The 22,534-nt window shown below is 39.2% G+C and overlaps 1 protein-coding gene across 2 annotated transcripts; it reads right to left on the bottom strand.

The window, feature by feature from the left end:
- Window positions 1-5: 5 nt before the first annotated feature.
- acmsd (aminocarboxymuconate semialdehyde decarboxylase) lies at window positions 6-9,045 on the bottom strand. Of its 2 annotated transcripts, XM_072397862.1 has the most exons (10): window positions 8,911-9,045; window positions 6,774-6,818; window positions 6,037-6,133; window positions 5,905-5,954; window positions 4,085-4,321; window positions 3,798-3,891; window positions 3,155-3,250; window positions 1,329-1,501; window positions 896-994; window positions 6-630 (listed from the first exon to the last, which is right to left on the bottom strand). In XM_072397862.1, exons 1-10 carry the CDS (start codon window positions 8,965-8,967, stop codon window positions 568-570), a joined length of 1,011 nt encoding a protein of 336 aa, XP_072253963.1. In that variant the 5' UTR covers window positions 8,968-9,045; the 3' UTR covers window positions 6-567. The 2 variants fall into 2 exon arrangements, with proteins under 2 accessions (XP_072253963.1, XP_072253964.1); XM_072397863.1 differs by lacking the exons at window positions 6,774-6,818; window positions 8,911-9,045 and having other exon boundaries at window positions 4,085-5,463; window positions 6,037-6,086.
- Window positions 9,046-22,534: the final 13,489 nt, after the last annotated feature.

Below are 22,534 nucleotides of genomic sequence, written 5' to 3'. Positions count from 1 at the left end.
GATAATTTCTTTTGGAGGAAGAAAAATTTATTGATAGTTGCAATTCCAATGTTTCGTGAGATGTGCAAGAATAAATTGTTGGTACAAGTTATTTTATTGTCTGAAAAAATAACTCTGGATATTCACAAGTGATATTTAACCACGTTGGGGTGCCAATGAATGTCATCATATTTACATTTTCATTTAAAATGAAAAAACAGAATATAGGGTAAATTACTGGTGTCTGGGGCCTAACAGAGTTGAGGAAACATGGTATTCAATTTACAATATAACAACTGCAACATAACATCTTAGCCAGTATGATTAGAGTATCAGAACAAATGCCTTTCCTGCACACAATATCAGCCTAAAATTTCCCATCTTCAGGCTCCTTCATTGAGCAAATAAGGTTATGCCAATTACAGTGGGAAAAATAATTACTTTTGAACACCAACATAAATAACCTTTGTTGGGTCTATTCTAAAGGGTAATCCAAAGTCATTTGGAATAGCCACTAAAAATAAACATGTTAATACAGCATATGCACTAAATCAGTGGCTGTTACAGCAGTCATTTTCAACTACGATGTCACACAAACTGCTCTTCTTTCAGTCCCAAAAATTCCAGCGCATTTCCAGCAAGCAGTCTTTCCTGCAAGACAAAAGAGAGCACAATTTAAAGAATACAGAAATGGTCATTTGTTGCTTGAAAACAAGCAGAATTAAAGATACATCTTTCCTAATTTTTCCTAGATTGAAATGTAAGGAATAGCTCTGCACTTCCTTTTAAAAAGATATTCCATACTTTAATCTATCCAACTAAGAATGTCATTTCCAACTGTTCATCTGTGGTAGATTTTATTCATGACATCAAAACGATGCCACTGGAACATTTAAGAGCAGTAAAATGTTAATACCTTCAGTGTATCGTCAAACTCATCCATTGACTCAATTTGTAATCCAGGCTGCAGCTCACCTAGTGGGAATGGGTAATCTGTTCCCAGCATCACTTTATCCTAGAAAAGAAATACATACATGTGAGCGGGACAGAGCACACATAAGCAGTACTTTCATAGCGGTGAAAGTGAAAGAGTTCCTGACATCAGTTTAACCATTCTGAAGTGTAATTTTTTTCCAAATGGGAAAATGCCACTTGAATTAACCAAAATACACAGATCTTGTATCAGACTCAAAGTGGTTTTACAGGTGGTTTGGAGGTGTTATTTTCAATTTAACACATTCCAATCTCAAAAATGCCAATGCCCCTCAATGACATCTGACTGTATGAACCTTCTCTAACAGTTTCAAACCCTGATGTGTATGTTGGTGAAATGATTAGTATAAGCTCACTTTTCCAATAACATCAATGAGCAGCTTCAGTGAGATGGGATCATGAACTAATGAGTCGGTGTAGAAAGAACCAAGGTACTTCCGTGGACTGATCTTATTGTCAACTGCACACAGGTCAGGGCGAACTTTATGGCCATGATCAATTCTGCCAACAGTGAATGGGAAAGAGCCACCTGCAACCAGAAGAACAAAGGCAGAACAAGAACATGCAGTAAGAATATTTAGAATTTTGTCTAACTAATAGAGGAGCCTAATAGAGGAGGTTGGTGCTGAGCTCAGGAGACTTCAGTCAGGGAGGGCTGCAGGCCCAAATGGAGTCTGTCCAAGGCTTCTGAGAGACTGTGCTGGTCAACTAGCAGTCCCTCTTCAGAGGCTCTTCAGCATGAGCCTTCAGATGGAAAAAGTCCCGGTGCTGTGTAAAACTTCTGGTCTCATACCGGTGCCCAAATTAGGGCAACCGGTGGAGCTGACTGACAAACCAGACCAGTGGCTTTGACATTTCACATCATGAAGACCTTGGAGAGACTCCTTGTTCGCCGCATGAGATTGCAGGTTGCTGAGGATCTTGACCCCCTCCAGTTTTCCTACCAGAAACACATAGGAGTGGAAGACACGATTCTGTACATGCTGCATCAGGCACATACTTATTTGCATGTGCCTGGTTCATATGTGAGAATCATGTTCTTTGACTTCTCCAGTGCCTTCAGCACCATACGGCCTCCCATACTGAAAGATAAGCTTCTAGATGTGGGTGTGGCCCCCTCCCTGACATCATGGATTATAAACTATCTGACTGCCAGACCACAGTATGTCAGGACAGGGAGATGTGTTTCTGGGACACTAGAGTGCAGTACTGGGGCTTTGCAGGCTACTGATTTGGCTCCTTTTCTTTTCACCCTGTACACATCAGACTTCAGGTACAACTCAGAGTTCTGCCACATACAGAAGTATTCTGATGATACAGCTGTTGTGGCATGTGTGCGCGGTGGACAGGAGAAGGAGTACAGGGACCTTGTGGAGTCCCTCTATGGCTGGACCAAAAAGAACTGTTTGCTCCTGAACACTACCAAGACCAAAGAGCTGGTGGTGGACTTCAGGAGATCTAAAACCCCATAACAGTCAGTCTGCATTGATGGAGGGGAGTTAGAGACTGTTCAGACCTGCAAATACCTGGGGGTGGTGCTGGATGATAAACTGGAGTGGTCTGCCAACATTGAAGCAGTGTACAGGAGGGGCCAGAGCCGTCTCTTCTTCCTGAGACGGCCCAGGTCCTTCAATGTCTGCAGTGATATGATATGCATGTTTTATCACACTATCATTGGGAGTGCACTGTTCTATGCTGTTGTCTGCTGGGGGAGTTGCACTACAGACAAAAACTGTAGGCGCCTGGACAAACTGGTGAAAAAGGCCAATTCTGTTGTAGGCAGAAGGCTAGACCCTCTCAGTGCTGTGGTGGAGCAACGGATGAGGAGGAAATTGTATTCTGTTTTGGATAATAATAGATCCTCTCCACAGCATCCTGGCAGGTCAGAGGAGCAGCTGCAGTGAGAGGCTCATCTCACTGCAGCTGTAGGACTGAGAGGTTCAGGAGGTCCTTTGTCCCCACAGCCATAAGGCTTTTTAATACTGACTACTGACATGTTCTTCTCAAATTTATTTATTTATTTCATAATTTATTATTATTATTATTATTATTATTATTATTATTATTATTATTATTATTATTATTATTATTATTATTATTATTATTATTATTGTGTGTTCTACTTTGCTGTGACTCTACTATAGAGATGAGATTTACAGGTAAAGTATCATCTCTTCTTCACCTCCATGTGCAAAGCAGACTTTCAGCTCAGGAAATCTCTCGAAGATACCTCCAAATATCATTGAGCAAATTGCGATGGTTGTCTCTGATGGCATGCCTTTAGGATGGAAAAGACAGAAGAAAAGTAATATTTCTCTTCACTTTGCAACAAATGTGATGCTTTTGTGATGCTGTGTAAAATGCAAAAATAAAACACAATCCTATGATTTGTAGATCTCATAAACTAATACTCTATTCAGAACTGCCTTTTTTTGAGATGTGTTGTCCTCATCAAAATCAAGATAAGCTAGTATTTTTCATCAAATAGTCAGGTGTCTCACTTTCAACATTTGGTATGTTCTGTTTTGAGTAAAATATTGGTTTATTAGTCTTGCAAATCATTTCATTAGTTTTTATCTATATTTTACACAGCATCCCAACTTTTTAAAAAAATTAGGGTTGGACTAAGTGACAGTAACAATGGAACCTTTAGGCCATAATCAGACATAACATGAAGCTAAAATACCACAGAAATCAACAGAAATGCAGTGATTTGGTTAGAATAACTTAATCAATAATTATAAGTACTGCTGCAATGTTGCTGTCAGTTTGGCTTGTTTTGCATAGCTAATTAATGTCTTCTGTTCTTGCTCCAGCTCTCTCACCCACCAGCCAGGGGAGCCAATACTTAGCCATTCTTCCATCTGTCTGCATGTCCCATGGGTGGACAAATATGGAACATCCTAGCTCCTCTGCTTCCTACATGGAAAACACACAATATTACTATCACTATTTTTCCTTTAATAAAATGAATGATGCCAGATACAAAGGGATGTCATGATAAATGAATACATAAAAATGATTAACTATACAGATAATGTAATTGCTAATACAATTACCAGGATCATAGCATTTTTATTACAGTGTATACTGACATTGTGTTATGTCTCACAGAATAAAAAGGATAGAGTTCGGGGGCGTTGAGGTCCCAGTTGTTGATGTGTGACCCAATCTGCACCCCAGGGAAACCCAGCTCCTTCACACAGCGCCTCATCTCCAGCACAGCCAAGTCAGGGGCCTGCATGGGCAGCGTACCCAGGCCTACAAACCTCTTGGGTTGGCTGCGCACTGTATGTGCCAAATTGTCATTTAAAAAGACACAGAGATCCAGAGTGTCATGAGGTTTGGCCTGTAATTGCAAAATTACATGAAAGTGTGAAAGTGAACTTAAACAGTTGGCACTTCTGTTAAATAAAACTGATAAGCAGCTTTGCATGTAAGTACAGTGAGAAAGAAAGTACACCATCTTTCAATTTCTAAGGTTTTACGTATCTGGATATAATAACAAATCACCTGATCTTTGAAATGTGGAAAATAGAATATCAGATAAATGACAACATACAAAATATTACGCAGTGCAGTTATTTATTTGACAATTAGCAAGACTAAAAGCAGAAGCGTTTTGCATAAAACTAAGTACACTCTTACTGCTTCCATAGGAGTTAAAAGGGTAAGTGCTTGATTAAATGATCATCAGTAAGTGTGAGCACCTCTATAAAAGCAGAAGTTTTGTCAGTGTGTGTTAACACAATGCCAAGGAGGAAAGACATCAGCAATGATCTTAGAGAAGCAGTTGTTGCTGCCCATCAATCTGGGAAGAGTTACAAGGCCAAATGTAAACTATTTAGAGTCCATCATTCTACGGAGAGAGCGATTATTCATCAGTAGAAAACATTCAAGGCAGCTGTCAGTTTTCCCAGGAGTGTACGCCCCAGCAAGTTCACCGCAAGGTCAGACCGTGCAATGCTCAGAGAAGCTGTAAAAACCCCAAGAGCAACATTTCAGACTTTACAGACAAGTTTCATGACAGCACAATTAGAAAAAGACTGAATAAGCTTGTTTGGAAGGGCTGCCAACAGAAAGCCTATTTTCTCTAGAAAGAACATCACAGCACAGCTTAGTTTTGTAAAGTTACATTTGGACAAACCACAAGACTTCTGGAACAATGTCCTTTGGACAAACCAGACCAAAGTGGAGATGTTTGGTCATAATACACAGCAGTGTGGTAAGTACAAACCAAACAGCATATCAGCACAAAAACCTTATACCAACTGTCAAGTACGGTGGTGGAGGGCTGATGATCTGGGCTTGTTCTGCAGCCACAGGACCTGGGCACCTTGCAGTCATTGAATCCACCATGAACTCCTCTGGATACCAAAGTATTCTAGAGTCAAATGTGAGGACATCTGTCCCACAGCTAAAGCTGGGCTGAAACTGGCTCATCAACAGGACAAAGATCCCAAACACAGCAGCAAATCTACAACAGAATTTCTGAAAATCAAAAAATCAAGGTGTTGCAATGGTCCAGTCAGAGTCCATTTCCTGACTGAAATGCTGTTGTGGGACCTAAGGGGAGCTGTGTAAAAACAAATACTCACAAATCTTGATGAACTGAAGTAACATTGTAAAGAAGCGTGGCCAGAATTCCTCCACAATGAAGTAAGAGACTGATAACGTTATACAGAAAACCGTTACTTCACTTTATTGCTGCTACAGGTGGTTCTACAAGCTGTTTAATCATTAGGTGTAGTTTGTCGCACACTGCTTCTATATTTTGGCTTAGATTTTGTTAAATATATATGATAAATAAATAACAATGGAATATAACGTGTCATGTGTTGCTGTTCATCTGAGATTGTATTTACCTAATTTTAAGAGCTGGTAAGGATCAGATTTTTTTACATTTTCTTTTATGATACAGTGAGCACTAACCCAATAACTGAACATCACTGGGACAGTTGAGAGCGCCTGGACTGTGACTCCTGCAAATAATAGATGGAAACATAATGTTTAGGCATCAGTACCACTAAGAGCTGTTTGTGTCAATAATGTCTTTACACACACCGTGTTTATCCATGTCCTGTATGCGTGCATTTGCATCCCAGCAGTTTTCTTGTATCACCCGGAACAACTTCCCGTCCTTCTTCATTGTGGCTTCTCCCTGCAACACAAACATCCGCAACACTCACAGCCCTGACTGAAAAATGAACAGGTTTTGCTGTGTCTTCATGAAAGACCCTGTTTTTTGTGCAGATTTGTTAGCTTTGGTGTGGGACAGACATATCATATCATCTGACTTTTGGGATTTGATCACATTTTAAATTACAACCACATGATGGCAGCAGACAGTTGATTCTTAATAAAAAAAAAACTCACTGTGGCAAATCTGTACTGCTGTTACAAAGACCCCAAGAGATCTTCTTAGTTTTGATAACAACATCAAGACTTAAACAAATATTCATCACCAGTCTCTACATATTTAATTGTATGCAACACTATTATGCATTTAGCTTCATCGTCTCAAACTAAACAGACGGCTGATGCTAAAGGCTTTACTGGGTATATGTCAGCCAGGCTGCACTGTGTTCAGCTGTGCTACGACTGTGTTTAAAGTGAATCACTCGCTGATGCAGGGGCACCCTGCTGAGTTCTGCAGCTGCTCACATGAAGGACCAGCCTGAAAGGTCCACAGGGTCAGGTTCTGCCAGAACAAACCTGCTGTGTGCTGTGAATGTATGCCGCACAAAATTGTTCCTGTAACAGTGTATTAGTCAAAAAAGGAAATCTAATTTGTGGCTTACTTGGCAGTGATGGTGAAGCTGTACAAACCCACCATATCCATATCTCTGAAAGACATGCAATATACAAATTTCATGACACACAGAGTTTCAAAATATGGCATACTTTTAAGCATATACAGTATATTTGTTGTATTTAATTTTGATGCAGGGTCTTTCTGTAAACAAGACAAACAAGGAGTTTGTTTATACATCTTCCAAGAAAAGCTTTGGATTGACTATGAATGTTTGGCTGTCATCCCACATCTGCTCCAACTCCCCAGATCACCACAAGTGAATGCCGTTCGGAGCTGTTGACGCTTTTGCATACAAAATGTAAATTATTTGTGTGAGGAATACAGTTTATAAAGCCCCATCAGCTCTACTGTGTACTTAGCTGATATATCGAGACACTTAAGCTTTCCAAAATTCTAGATGGTTTTTTCAGTCTTCTGTTAGTATGACTGGTGAATCTATATGTCTTCAAAGCCATTTCCAATGTTCATTTAGCTGTTTTTGTGTTCAAATCCTGGTCTGTGACCCTTCGCTACATGTCAAATCTCATTGCACTGCTTATTATGCTGCCCAGCGAATGTTGAATAAAGACCACCAATACTAGGAGAAAAATAATGACTGATTTGACACAAAAGTATTTTAATTACCTACTGAACATTCTGACTTTGTAAAGCATACCTTAAAAGATTACATCAAATTGTTATAAGATATTGGTTGTTCTCAGTTGGCTATGTAAACTATTGCAAACAATATCAAATAGAAAATGCACAGTATAAATGATAAAATGGGGTTTAAATGAAGATGAGCCAAACATAAACCATTATTAAAACCACAAAACAAGGTGAGCTAAAGAGAAGCAATCGTGTACTTTTGATGATTGGATGACAGTGATATTCAGTCAGCTCGGTTACATGCACAGTCGTGTCAAGCTACATTTACAGCAGGGTCATTGAAATGGGACCCCTGGTAATATAAATGCAATGGAGTGGATGTATACTAAGTGCATGTCCAAATAAATATATAAAGATGACTGCTTGAAGAAAACTAGCACATTTTCACAGTCAGTAATGATATGGGGTTGATGTCAGGTAAAGGACTAGGAAAGATGGCATTGGAATTTAAGCTGGCATAAAAGTTAAGAGGAGCTGCTATGCGTAGTGTACTAACAGGGATTTTATTTATTTCTTTTCTTTTAGCTTATGATTCCATAACCTTTTCCTGTACTTGATCTAAAAAAACCCAAAAGAAATTGTTTAGCGTTATTGTCATAATTGTTTAGCTGTTAAATTAAATAGTTTTATTTCATGTTATTTTCCTTCAATTTGAACCAGCTGAATATGTATATGTATTCCATAGTTTTTACCAAAGGCCATAATAAACTTTCCTTTTTGTGTCTGCACTGATGTTTTTAATATTAAACTTGAATTTCTGTTCTAACAAACAGCTTTAATTTTTTGCCAATAAAGCTTAGATATCCTACTCATTTGTAAAAAAGTGGTGAAATATAAAACAAAATTTGGATTTATGTTGGCTGAAAGAAAGTTAGAAAGAAAGTTAGAAAGAGAAAGAAAGAAAGAAAGAAAGAAAGAAAGAAAGAAAGAAAGAAAGAAAGAAAGAAAGAAAGAAAGAAAGAAAGAAAGAAAGAAAGAAAGAAAGAAAGAAAGAAAGAAAGAAAGAAAGAAAGAAAGAAAGAAAGAAAGAAAGAAAGAAAGAAAGAAAGAAAGAAAGAAAGAAAGAAAGAAAGAAAGAAAATTAAGTTCAAAGGATGAGACTGCCGACCAAGTCCACTGTCCAGCACCTAATGTAGGAAATCATTAGCTCAGGCCGACCAACACAGTGATGAAGAGATAAGAGCAGGAACAGATAAACCAAGGCCAGAGCCTATTGATTAAAGTTTAACCATCCATAGACAGCACAGATTTATGGAGTGAGCTGTTAATCTCCTTGCTGACTTCCTGGTGTAAAAGTAGATACATTTTATGATTCCGCCACTTAATTTAAGCTACAGATGTGATACAGATACAAATGTGTTTAGAAAAGAAAAATCTGAGAACTCCAAATGAGATTTTGTCTATAGATCGTGGCAGTCACGCTGGTTGTAAAAACCTTTGTGGTCCTTTATGAGCCTGTTTCTTGCAGTGCTTACCTGTTTCAAGTCGGGCCATTCCTTTGGTAAAATATGACTGTGAATATCAACCTTCATCCTTTATGTTTACTCTCAGGGAGACGTGAAGGTCTGCAGCTCAAGGCAACTCGCAACAACTGTGGGCAAACTCACTCCCGCCCTCAACCAGAAACCAATGACCGATAGGTGAATGGTTGCTGCTGAGACACCCTTGTCATTTATTACCTACTCTAGCTATAAAGCAAGCAAGAAAGCAACACATTAGCATGACTGCACTGTATGTTGGTAAAAACATTTTTTAACAAAGGGATAAATTGGATTTAAATTTCATTTCATGACATCAATTTTAGGCCTATACACAAACGACCATTGTTCTGTGTAAGCCACCTGATGCCAATAGGGTTAAACCCAATATATTTAGCTCTTACAGTGCAAGTTTACAAGTTATTGAGCTCTTTTATGATACATTTTTTTCACTGAGTATGACTAGCCTACGCAAAACCCAACAAAAATTAGGCTCTCTCGCTGATAAATATGTAATCTCATGGTCCAACATCCTTTCACACTACCGCTTACTAAGAAGTTGGTGGTAGTTGGAAATCCTACATTATTAATTCAGCAACTCACATGCTGTTCATCTAGTTGTTGTCAAGTTTGATGACATCATTTCACCAAATTAGTAGATTGATGATGAAAACAATTCAATTCAATTATTCATAGTGTGATGAAAAGGACGTTAATCCTACTGTGTCACAGAGGAACTCATGAGATTGAACTCGCTGATGAACAGTAAAGTTGTGGCTATGAGGTTACTTACAATGGCTTTGTAAAAAAACACCACTGTTAATTAACCAGACTGCGGCTAACACCAGTCCAAAATTATCATTTTAAAATATTCAATTAAATTGTGTTAGCACAGGTCTCGCTACCTGTAACCTGCACCAATCCAATGCCCCAATCTTCAGTTTAAAAAAAAAGAAGAAAAGAAGCAAAAGTGATTTTGACCTACACCAACATTTAATGGATTAATCCTTTGCTCATGTGTCACCTCCCGACCAAGGGTGATAACATGTGGCTTGGTGTTTTTGCTGATCTTGCTGAAAATATGACCACATTCCTCAAACTTGGCTTTCACATTGATGAAGGAATGAATGAATCAATATAGTCCCTGAAAATTCTTCAACAACTTAGGTTCTGTGATGTCAGTGTCATGGGTTATTGACAAAAATGGAAACATACTTGGCTCTTCTACTGGATGCTAAAAGTTTTAGTGTCAAAACTGGAGCACAAGGGGCCTCTTGATTGGCTCTCTGTTCTCCACTTAGCCAGACAGGGGCCAGTATCTTAGTAAATGCAATGTTAAAGTAACTATGCTATAAACTAACTTTTGTGTGTGGTCATTTGAGAGGCCAGCCTCAGTTTCATGATCATCACATCCTGATTACATCAGATTACTGTAGACTTTAGGAAGCTCTGCATCATTCCTCCTCTCCTCTTTGGATGTCAGGTGGATTTCTTGGGGCACCGCTCTCTCATAACCTCAACTAGTACCAATAAAGCTTACACAATAGAAATGGCCCAGAATGGCGTCTCCTTATGTAATGGGCTGGCTTTTGCATTTACTGCTTCGCCATGTTGTACCATGGCAGTTCTGCTGCAGACAGATACTGCAACTGGTGGGCAAGCCTGCACAGGGATATTTGGCAGCACTTGTGCAGCACAGTGACATTTACAACAGCAAGTGCGGGAAAAAGTCCTGCATGCTAATCAACTGTTTGCCTCCTTTCCTGAAAATACAGATTATTCCACAGTGCTGTGAGGCTGACAAATGCTATATCTTAAGTTTTACATTGGACAAAAAAAAAAGAGAAAGAAAGAATAATGAAAACACAGACTTTTACCTTTCATCTGCATTGGGGAAGGAAACAATTAACATTCAGTCCCACATCAAATGATTTTGCACAAGTCGCAGGTGCTTGTCACCTCCAGTTCTGGCCATCAGTAGAGTATATGGATATCTTGATGGACCTGCTTGTTATGCTGAGTGTCTTCAGCCTTAAAACAGTTTACTGATCTCTGCTGAGATGTGTCTAACAGATCCATTTTACAGGTCTACCTTGTGGATGGCTGCTCATCCTCAATCCAGCTATGTAAGACTGACTACTGCAATCCTGGTAATTTAATGAAAAATAACAGATGTAGTCCTGGGAGGACTATATCAGTTATCCAGTTAAGGAGAAGACATTTTCTTGCACAGAAAGTTAACATTCTATAGAGCTTTCTTTTATATTTATCAGTAATAGTTGAGTTAGTTATTCCTAGTAATAGAAATAAAGGACTATTGTTTAATTTAATAGCCAGAATTTTGTTCATTTCCCCACCAATGATCTGTCAGAATTGCTTAACTTTAATACAAGACCAGAAGCAATGTGTAAGAGTACCTGTCTCAGTTTTACATTTTCAGCACTGTGAAGATAAGGTAGGTTTGAATTTTTGCCTTTGGTGAGGCAAGATGTGAGCTCTGTGAAGAATAATAAGCTGAGTCGTTTTGACTCTGTTGCTGTTGCTGTTGCTGTTACATTTCTCCAGGCATCAGTCCAATCACCATCTGTTATTTTACAGTCAAGTTCCCTTTCCTTCAAATGAGTAGATTTCCCTGCACAGTGATATTCAAGAGCTTTGTAGAATATGGTAATAAAAGTCGCTGACATGGTCAAAAAAAGTTGTCTTTCTGTATCTGATACATCTTGCATGGCAGACCAGTAGTGAGGTGTTTCTCCTGATGAAGACCCTAACCTGTGGGTACCAGAAAAAATCCTTCTTTGAAACATTATATTTTTCAATTGTTTGATTAATTGACATAATTTTCAATTAAGTCCTGTAATTTGAGTATTCTTTTGTCAGTCCAGTTTTTAAAGTTGTTATCCATTATTCCCAGCAAGAAACATCTGGGTTATTACAAATTGGAGTAAAAACCGAGGTTATTTGCGACCTGCCTTCTAATTTTCTGATTGTACGCCACCCTGTAGCCATGGCTGTAGTAATTGGATCGTTACAAACAGATTTAAGGGCAGCAGCAGTCTCATTTTTATTCTCACACTCACTTCACCTACACTCAAATATCTTTTATTTACTTTATATTCATTGATTAGTAAGATTGCATTTTTTTAATTTCTTTTTGATTCTATTAATGCTGTTACCAGAATGTTCTGAAGCTTTGAACTGAACTTTTTTTCTAATTGAATGGCACTGGGCCTGTTAGTCATGCAATTCAATGAGAAACGGATTGGTATTTTTCATTTTCATTTTATTCTTTTTAACAGTTAAAATGTAGTTAGAGCCTTACATATTCCAACAAGAAGGGGAGACAATTTATATCCTAATCATAACCAAAGTTAACATGTCTTTCTGATGGATCCTGGCAATCAAGCCATCATAAGCATAAGCTCAACCTATAGCTTCCCCTTCTCTTCTAGATATAGTCTCTTCTTTCTCCAAAATCTTCCATATTGCAACATTCAACTGCAAAACAGTAGTAAAAAACCAAACACACAAAAAAGCAATAAGCAACTACATATATCTGACACTTCACCTCATCAAAGCAAACAAAAAAGAAAGTTTCATTTGGAAATTCAAAAAGTTTATCAGCTGTATTTGTGAACATTACAACTGTTCCTTTACAATGTGATCTCACGACAGATCGTAAAATATATATAATGGATCATAGGAAATTCTGGAGCAATTTCATAAGAAAGACACAAGAAATTGTACAACAGCTACATTTTCCTTGCTAAATTCTCTACTGTGCTATCTCCAGTTGGGCTACCCAAGACATTTTTATTCCAGTGTTCCAGTTTTTTGTGGGTGGTATTAAACCGGTGGTTCAAATCCTGTCCTTCACAGTCTTTTCCACAATCTTTTCTCTTTTCTGGACTACTGATTTAATATTCATTGTGGTTCCCATTAGAGTTGAAACATTTCCTCCTGTAACTCAAAAACTCTATTACAAAAAGTCCCAGATGCTTATAATTTGCTTTGATGCGTTGTGTAATTTACAAAAATATGTTTGAGACCCTTTCAAACAAAGAAAGGGAAAATAGTGTTCCGTGTGTCCATTGTAAAACCAAATTAGCTTACCACAATAGCACACCATTAACGCAACAGCATCTCAGCCAGTTCACATATCAAATCCACTGAGCGGCACAAACACAAGGGAACATTTCATGTTAGCATTTTAACAGAAATCAGTAGGCTTGTTAGCTGAGAAGGACGCCAGCAGAGAACAAAAGGAAGCTGAGGCTTGTGCTCGGTGGTAAATTAAAAAAATGTTTAATCTAAAAATAAAAACAACAACTTGTATTTATCGGAATGAACAGTCATCATCTTAATTTTCTTAATCTCCCTCTGCCCATAAGAGCAGCTTTAGCCTGTAAACTGTTCATGTAAACTAATATTCTCAGTCACATCAAAGTACAACCCATATAAAAACACACACATTGCCAAGGGTAATTTTATCAGACCATTGTAAAATCAAAGACTGCTGGTTAAAGTGTAGTGTTAACTGGTGTTATTTCAGTCTTTATTTTTGATTCCCAGTTTTGTCTGAAAGACAAAAAAAGTAAATAATGGTAGCATATGAATATACAATATATAGTGTATGAAAGCAGAGACAGTATGAGAAAAGCAAACAGATGCCAAGTGCTGACACATCTTAACATTAGGAAGAAAGCAAATTCCTAGTGCCCAACAGTACTGTACTGTTAGTTTTTTTTAAGAAAAATATTGTTTTGGGGGGCTGCATGGTGGTGTGGTGGTTAGCATTGTTGCCTCACAGCAAGAGGGTTCCAGGTTCAACTCCCAGCTGGGGCCTTTCTGTGTGGAGTTTGCATGTTCTCCCCATGTATGCATGGGTTCTCTCCAGCTTCCTCCCACCATCCAAAAACATGCTTCTTAGGTTAATTGGTGCCTCTAAAATTGTCCTTAGGAGTGTGTGGTTGTGTGGCCCTGTGACTGGTGACCTGCCAAGGGCTGACCCCACCTCTCGCCCAATGACAGCTGGGATAGGCTCCAGCCCCCCCAACTGACAGATATGACGGGTATAGAAAATGGATGCTTTTTGGTAATATTGCCCATGCAGGCTTAATTGTGGCTATATGTAAAAGCTTGTTCCTGATGTCAACATGATCATTTGCTGCAGCCCTACTTCCAAATATGTGTGCAACACTATTACACACAGAACAGCCCACAAAAACAACAATTATGTGTGGAAAGACCATCCATCAGCTCCTCATAGATACAAAAAAACAAATGCCCAAACTGAAATTACTGTGAAATAAAAAAAAATGAGGAACTGGAGCCTGTGAACTTGAATCAGTAGTCATTGTTTTTAAATCAAATTATATGCACCCACCATAATATCAGACCTAGGAAACAAACATCTTTTCATGTGTCGTTCCACGATGGTGGAATTATCTACCAAGTGCTACCAGAACAGGAGCGTCCCTGTCTATCTTCAAGAAACTCTTGAAGACCCAGCTCTTCAGAGAGCATCTCTTGTCCTAGCACTTACTCTGTACTTCCCTACCCCCTCTACTGCATTTTATCTTTCTGTACTTTCCTCTATTCTTGCACTCTATCTCTACAATGTCCCCCCTGTCACCTCTGACAGAGTCTGACTAGTGGTTTCCTTCTATGTAGCTTATTGTTAGCTTTGATGTTGGCTGTAATGTTATATCCTCATTTGTAAGTCGCTTTGGATAAAAGCGTCTGCTAAATGCATAAACATAATCAAACACCAAACTATCTCCCAAAACATTTAACAGAAAAAGTTCTTCTTGCCATCTTGTCATTTCCACCAACCACTCCCCAGTGTGTTTTCAGCAACAGATGCACAGCATGACTCATCCATGATGCTACAGGTGTATGTTGTCATCGGCCAGCAGGTTTTAATCCCAGCCATCACTGGCTTCCCACTGCACAGATTCAAAAAATAAATAAGAATTTTTTAAAAAAAAACCTCAAACTATGTCAACTCTTACCACTAGCACACGGTTTTCTGCATAAACTTAAAGAGTTTGGTGTTTAGCTTTCAGCCTCAAGCTTGCCGATTCTGCAGCCCCTCTTCATGCCGGTGACAAGCAATGAGCCACTTTGCAGGGTTTTAATCCCGTCTGTGTGAGCAGCTGGGGGACAGTCATGGAGAGGACAGTGTTAATATACAGCAGTTATACAGATCAGCCCCAACATTGTGACTGACTAATTGACTTATATGGTGTAGGTGAGACAGTAGAAGCGTGGAATTGGCACTTCTCAGCTTACACAAAGACATTGTTCTTAAGTAGTCTTTTCAACACAGCCTGCACAGGTTTCACGTAATCTGTCTCAGATTTGGGGAATATAAGAATGTCATCAGGATAGATGAACACAAACTTATTCAACATGTCTTCAAACACATCATTGACCAGATTCTGAAACTCAGCAGGAACGTTGATGAGACCAAAAAGCATGACCAAATACTTGAAGTGCCTGACCGGTGTGTTGGAGGCAGTCTTCCATTCATCCCCCTCCCGAATACGCATCAGATGATAAGCATCCCTAAGGTCCAATTTGAAGATGGTGGCACCTTGCAGCAGTTCGAAAGCTGATGAGATGAGGGGAAGAGGATGCCAGCTCTTGATTGTGATCTTATTTAAACATTGAAAATTCAATTAAATTTTATTGATATAGCGCCAAATTACAACAAATGTTGTCTGAAGACACTTCAATGACACAATCCAATTAAATTAGAATCAATTTGATTGTAATACAATCATAATCAATTCAAATTAATTAAATTCCAAATTAGTCAAATTCACACATAAAAAGGCAATTAAAAAAATAGCTAAAGACACCAACAGATTGCACTTTAACTTCTCTTTAATCAAATCTCCCGTCCTGAGCCTGATCAGGTGACTGTAGAAAGAAAAAACAGAAAAAAACAGACTCGAGAAGTTTAGCCATCCGCCTCGACCAGCTAGAGTCTGAGAGGACTGGAAAGAGGGGACAACAAACACCATAACACCAGACCAGGGATACCTGCTGAAAAAGAGAAACATAAGTTAATGACAACAATAATGTCATATGTACATGGAGAAAAAAAGAGAACAAAGTGAGGAAAGGTGTATCACGTGAGGTCCCCTAGCAGTCTAGGCCTATATAGCAGCATAACTCCATGGCCACAGGTGTATAAATTCAAGCACCTAGGCATGCAGACTGCTTCTACAAACATCTGTGAAAGAATGGCTCACTCTGAGGAGCTCAGTGAATTCCAGCGTGGTACCATGATAAGATGCTACCTGTGAAACAAGTCCAGTGGTGACATTTCCCCACTACTAAATATTCCACAGTCAGCTGTCAATGGTATTATAATAAAGTGGAAGTGATTGGGAACGACAGCAACTCAGTCATGAAGTGGTAGGCCACATAAAATGATAGACGGGGTCAGCGGCTGCTGAGGCATATAGTGCACAGAGGTCACCAACTTTCTGCAGAGAATTGCTACAGACCTCCAAAGCTCATGTGGCCTTCAGATTAGCTCAAGATCAGTGCATAGAGAGCTTCATGGAATGGGTTTCCATGGCCAAGCAGCTGTATCCAAGCCATACATCACCAAGTGCAATGCAAAGTGTCGGATGCAGTGGCGTAAAGCAAGCCGCCACTGGACTCTAGAGCAGTGGAGATCTTTGGAGTGACAAATCACAATTCTCCATCTGGCAATCTGATGGACAAGTCTAGGTGTGGCGGTTGCCAGGGGAACAGTGTCTGACTGTATTGTGCCAAGTGCAAAGTTTGGTGGAGGGGGGATTATGGTGTGGAGTTATGGTGTATTGTTTTCAGGAGCTGGGCTTGGCCCCTTAGTTCCAGTGAAAGGAACTCTGAATGCTTCGGCATACCAAGAGGTTTAGGACCGTTTCATGCTCCCAACTTTGTGGAAACAGTTTGGGGATGGCCCCTTCCTGTTCTAACATGACTGTTCACCAGTGCACAAAGAGTCCATAAAGACATGGATGAGCCAGTTTGGTGTGGAAGAACCTGACTGGCCAGCACAGAATCCTGACCTCAACCCGATAGAACACCTTTGGGATGAATTAGAGCGGAGACTGTGAGCCAGGCCTTCTGACCTCACAAATGTGCTTCTGGAAGTCAAAAATTCCCATAAACACACTCCTAAACCTTGTGGAAAGCTTGCCCAGAAGAGTTTAAGCTGCTATAGCTGCAAAGGGTGGGCTGACGTCATATTAACCCCTGTGGATTAAGAATGGGATGTCACTTAAGTCCATATGCATGTAAAGGCAGCTGAGCGAATACTTTGGCAATATAGTGTAAGTACAGCTGAGTATCATCAGCATAGCAATAAAAATTTATGCCATGCTGTCTAATGTTACCTCATGGTAACATCCAAGCACAGAACCCTGAGGAACTCCATGACTTACTCTGGTGTGGGAGAAAGATTCTTCATTGACAAGAACAAACTGGAATATAGCAGATGAATATGACTTAAACCAGCCTAATGCAGTTCCTTTAATCACAAAAACATGTTCAAGTCTCTGTAACAGAATGCTGTGATCGATTGTATCAAATTCAGCACTGAGATCCAACAGGACAAGCACAGAAACAAGTCCGCTATCAGAGGCTAAGAGGAGATCATTGGTAACTTTCACCAGTGCTGTTTCTGTGCTATGATGCATTCTGAATCCTGACTGAAACTCTTCAAACAGATTATTTCTATGTAAATGATCACTAAGTTGAGCTGCAACTATTTTTTTTTAAGAACTGTAGACAAAAAAGGGAGATTGGATATAGGTCGATAATTAGCCAACACTTCTGAATCAAGAGTAGGTTTTTTAAGTATAGGTTTAATTACAGCAACCTTAAAAGTCTGAGGTACATATCCTGTCAACAAAGACAGATTGATAATTTTCCAATATGGAAGTATTGATTAAGGGGGAAACATCCTTGAACAGTCTGGTTGGGACTGGATCTGAAATACAAATTGATGGTTTAGAAGAGACCATTGCCGTTGTTAGCTCAGAGAGATCAACTCGGCAGAAGCTGTCTAAATACAAATCAGGTTCTAGAGATACTTCCATGTACTTGATGATATATCAGTGATAATAGTGGGAAGGATTCCATTCATTTTCTCTCTGATAGAAACAATTTTCACTACTGAGAGTTAAAGGAATACATGGCTCAACAGAGCTCGAACTCTTTGTCAGCCTGGCTACAGTGCTTTAAAGAAACCCGAGATTATTCTTATTCTCTTCTATAAATGATGAATAAGCAGTTCTATCTTTACAAAGGACTTTTATATGTTAGAGTATTTTTCTAGACTAATTGAGACTCTTCTAAATTAGAGGAATGCCATTTTCTTTCGAACTTTCTTACAGTCTGCTTTAAAGCATGCAGCTGTGAATTACACCAAGGAGCCAACCTCTGACTGATTACCTTCTGCCAACATTTTTCAATGTTGTATACATTGAAATTGTAGCGCTGTCAACAAGAGTGTCACGTTTTACAGGAGTAAAGTTTAGGTAGTTGCCCTCTATTATTGCACATTTCAGTGAAGAAAATGAAAATGGAGTAAATAAATTTGGTTACAGCATTCTCTGATAGACACTACTATAAATAAATTTCTTCTTAGATGCTTTGTAGTTAAGTCATGTAAACTTGAAAGTTATCAAAAAAATAGTCAGATAAGAGAGGTTTATGTCAGCACAGATTAGCTGTGCTGTGGCTTGGTGTGAAGGGAGGACCTGGATGCAGATATTGGTAAAGAAAAACTTGATTTATTTAAACACAAAAGGTGCGGCTGAGCCGGAATTCCAAAACAACTTAACTTTGAACATGAACCAACTCACAGAACAAAATATAGCTTGAACTATGATAAGAAGACAATGAATTAGAACAATTAAAGACCAACCTGACAAACATGAATGATAGTGGGGATCTGGCAAAGTGCCAGTACTAAATACTGAAGGGAGGTGATGGGTGATGGAGTGCAGCTGAGGGGGAAAGCAAAAGTGATTTGAGAGAACTGATGAGCAAGAGTGACTGAGGGGAAAACATGGAAAAAAACTATTGACTAAACAGAAACCTAAAACATGGAAAAACCTAAAGTCCAAACAAAAATCAAAAACACCAAAACCCACAGACGTGACAGGTTATGAGAGCTGTTCACTCTCAATGCCATAAATCAGCACAAGATCAAGGGTGAAGAGTGAGTAGGTCTGTAAACACTTTGAGAAAAATCTAATATAGAATTAAAGTTAATATATTTAGGCTATCATTTTCAAAAAATCTGCATGAATATTAAAGTCACCCACTACAATGACTTTATCTGTACTCAGCACTAACTGGGATAAAAACTCTGAGAATTCAGACAGTAACTCAGACTAAGGGCCAGGTGGACGATACACAACAACAAGTAGAAGAGGTTTTTGTGATTTCAGAGATTCAAATGAACTCAAACTAATCATGGGTCTAGGACTGATTAGTAACCCTGATCTGAAGATAGCTGCCACTCCTCCTCTGCCTGTGGTTCAAGAAATGTGAAAATTGGAATAGCTAGACAGAGTTGATTCATTAATGGTAACATGGTCCTTCTGCTGCCGCCAGGTTTTTGTAAGACAAAATATATCAATATGACGATTCAAGTCATTCACTAACAAAAACTTTGAAGGAGAGATCTAATATTCAGTAAAATGCATTTAATAGTTTTTTTGTTTTTGTTCAGTAATTTTTTTGTAAATCAAAACAAGGTCTCAATCCACCATCCTTCTTCCCACAAAGAAAAACCCTGCCTCAGTAGGGGAAGAGGAGGCACAGATGTAGACCTGCAGCCAGAGCTTCTTTCAAGTATTTTTGCATTGCTTCTTGTGAGAGAGAATACAAACGTCCACAAGGGAAGTGGTTCCAAGTAGCAGGTCAATTGCACCGTTATGGAGGAAGGTGTGGAGGAAGAGATGTGGCTTTGGTCTTGTTGAAGACTTTGAGATCCAGATAGACTTCAGCTACCTGAGAAAGGTCTGGAAACTTAGTCATAACTGAAGTTAGTGGAGCCGAGACAGAAAAAGTAGCATGAAGACAAGAACTGACACAAGAGAGGCCCCGACTGCATATTTTGCCAGAAGGCCAATCAATGTGAGGGTTGTGTTTCCATAACCAAGTGGCGCCCAGAACCAGCAGAAGATGAGGAGACTTCATGAGGTGTAACATTATTTTTTCCTTTTGATCACCTATGGAGAGATGAACAGGTTTAGAATAGAGTGAACAGGAATGAATGATGTGATTATCCAGCACCTTTACCTGAACTGAATGAAGAAGTGGTTGAAACTGGAGATTGAGACGTTTAGCAAAATCTCCATCTATGAAGTGTGAATCTGACCAGGATAATGATGGATATTTGGATATGAGAAAGTTTGGTACTCATTGGAGTGTAGATGAGGGATTCTGCAGGTGAGTAAATTAATTAGGGAATGCTGGGTAAATTATTTTCAGGGGGAGATGTGGCCAAACTTTGGAGAGACTTGGACATTAGGTAGTTTAATGCAGAGGAAGGACGGGGGAGGAGGAAGATCCAAACAATCCAAATGCGAAATCCTTAATAACAAGTTCAATAAAACAAGCTGGGTCACATACAGGTCCAAGTAGAACTGGGACCCAGAACAGATCAGAAAATCCAGAGATCCAACAGATTGAAAGACAGATCTGAAATCCACAATCCAAAAATCCAATATGCTGGTAAGGAGGAGAACAGGTGAGTGCAGTTGAGGTGGGTGCAGGCTCAGAGTGAGGGGAAAGAAATGGCAGGTGAATGAACCAAGTCAGGCACAGACCAGAGAGCAGAGCCAGAGACCATGGCAGTAGGTCCTCATGCACGTAGGTCCTTGCACCCCAGTCAGGACTTCTGGGGCTATTTTGGAGTGTCTGGTACCAGGACATTAACAGTAGATTCTTTGGACCCCGTGGGTTGTGAGGTGGGATCTTTGTGGACTGGGCAGACTGGTACCTTAGGAGTTTGGAACCCTGCTAAACATCAGATTTTTGCAGTGTTCTTGAAACCTTTTCTAAACATTTTTTCTTTGGGGCCCAGAGCTTTCCAACATGGGGAGGCTGCTACTGTATGAACTTTCCTTATCCCTTCTTAATCAATTTTGGAGATATCAAAAATTACAATTTATGCTGTTACTGATTGAGCAGGTGTCCCATGCACCCGGGGCCCTTTGCTGCGTGTCCTCCCGACTGTCTACCTGCTGTTGAATAAAGTACACTAGCCCTGTAAAGCCTGAATCATGAAATAATTGCCGGAATTTTTTTGAAACTGGAGTGTTGTTGCATGCATTTTTCTCGTGAGTGGCTGGCATGAACCTGTTATAGTACATACGGCCCGGTTGATGTGTTCAGAATAATGAGAAAATGTAAGTACGTGTGCGCTGTCGAGCTCTTTTGTCTCGTGAGTGGCTGGCATGAAGCTGTTATAACACATAAGGCCCGGTTGAGGTGTTCAGAATAATGGGAAAATGTGTAATTATGTAAATTAGTTTACATAAATAAGAAAACAAGACTGTATGTGGCTTTATTGACTGCATAATTCATAAAATGCAATAAAATGACAATTGACAGATAAATTATCTGTTATACCTGATGTATCAAATTTGATACACACATTTTCAGCACGGTTTACTGTAAATTAAGTTATGAAATAATAAGTAGCTTTATATTACATCAATTCATTCATTGTTCCTATTGAAGTTTCAGTAACAATTTGAAAGTTTTTCTCACCTTAACAATTTCGAAATTGGCAAAAATATTCTTGAAAATCACATGTGATCACTGAGCGATGGCGGCCATTATCGAATTCTCTGTTGACGACCCACTGGTGCATGAATTACTGATCCCTAGTGGATTATCTGTGTACTGCATGTGTATGACTATATACATCAGGTTTTTCAGGGAAAAAAAGTCACACTGATGATGCAGAGGTCTCAAAAAATCATGTATCAAATATGATACACACGGCTTTCCAGGGCTAGAGTCCCAATAACTTTTTAAAAACATTTTTTGAAGACATTTTATTTACTGAACCTTGTGGATCTCAAGATTTCAAAAATGTCCCCTCTTCAAATGTGTTTACACAACCCAGTGAACTGAAAAAAGTTCAAATAGTTACATGGCAGAAAATGAAGTATTTGTGCTGACAAGGTGAAATCTGTATTTATTTATTTATTGCCGCCACTGAATGTCCGACCATAGTTGGTAAAAAGCGGGTAAGAAAAGGTGAAAATACCCGACTGTACACAATCAAAAGAGGGAGCGGACTTGTTCTGCAACAAAGTGTGAAAGTCCGACCATGGTTTGTAAAAAGCGGGTAAGAAAAGGTTTGTGTGGCCGAATATACAACATCAAAAGCGGAAGCGGAGGTGTTCGGCTGCAAGAAGGTGACCTCTACATTCTTGCCACTGCAACTTTAACAGTAATGTAGAGCATCTTCAAAATTCAACACAAATCTTTTCTTTGAATGTCTTCTTAGTTAAAAGTTGGAATTATTTCAATGTTATACCCTCCAAATGAGGGGTCAAATACTGACTCCTCAAAATGTGCATGGAAC

Source organism: Leuresthes tenuis, unplaced genomic scaffold, assembly GCF_036924035.1.
Source record: "Leuresthes tenuis unplaced genomic scaffold, fLeuTen1.0.hap1 SCAF_12, whole genome shotgun sequence".
NCBI classification, from domain to species: Eukaryota; Metazoa; Chordata; class Actinopteri; order Atheriniformes; family Atherinopsidae; genus Leuresthes; species Leuresthes tenuis.
The sequence above is the reverse complement of the archived record's forward strand: the minus strand, read 5'-3'. Positions and strand labels throughout refer to the sequence as shown.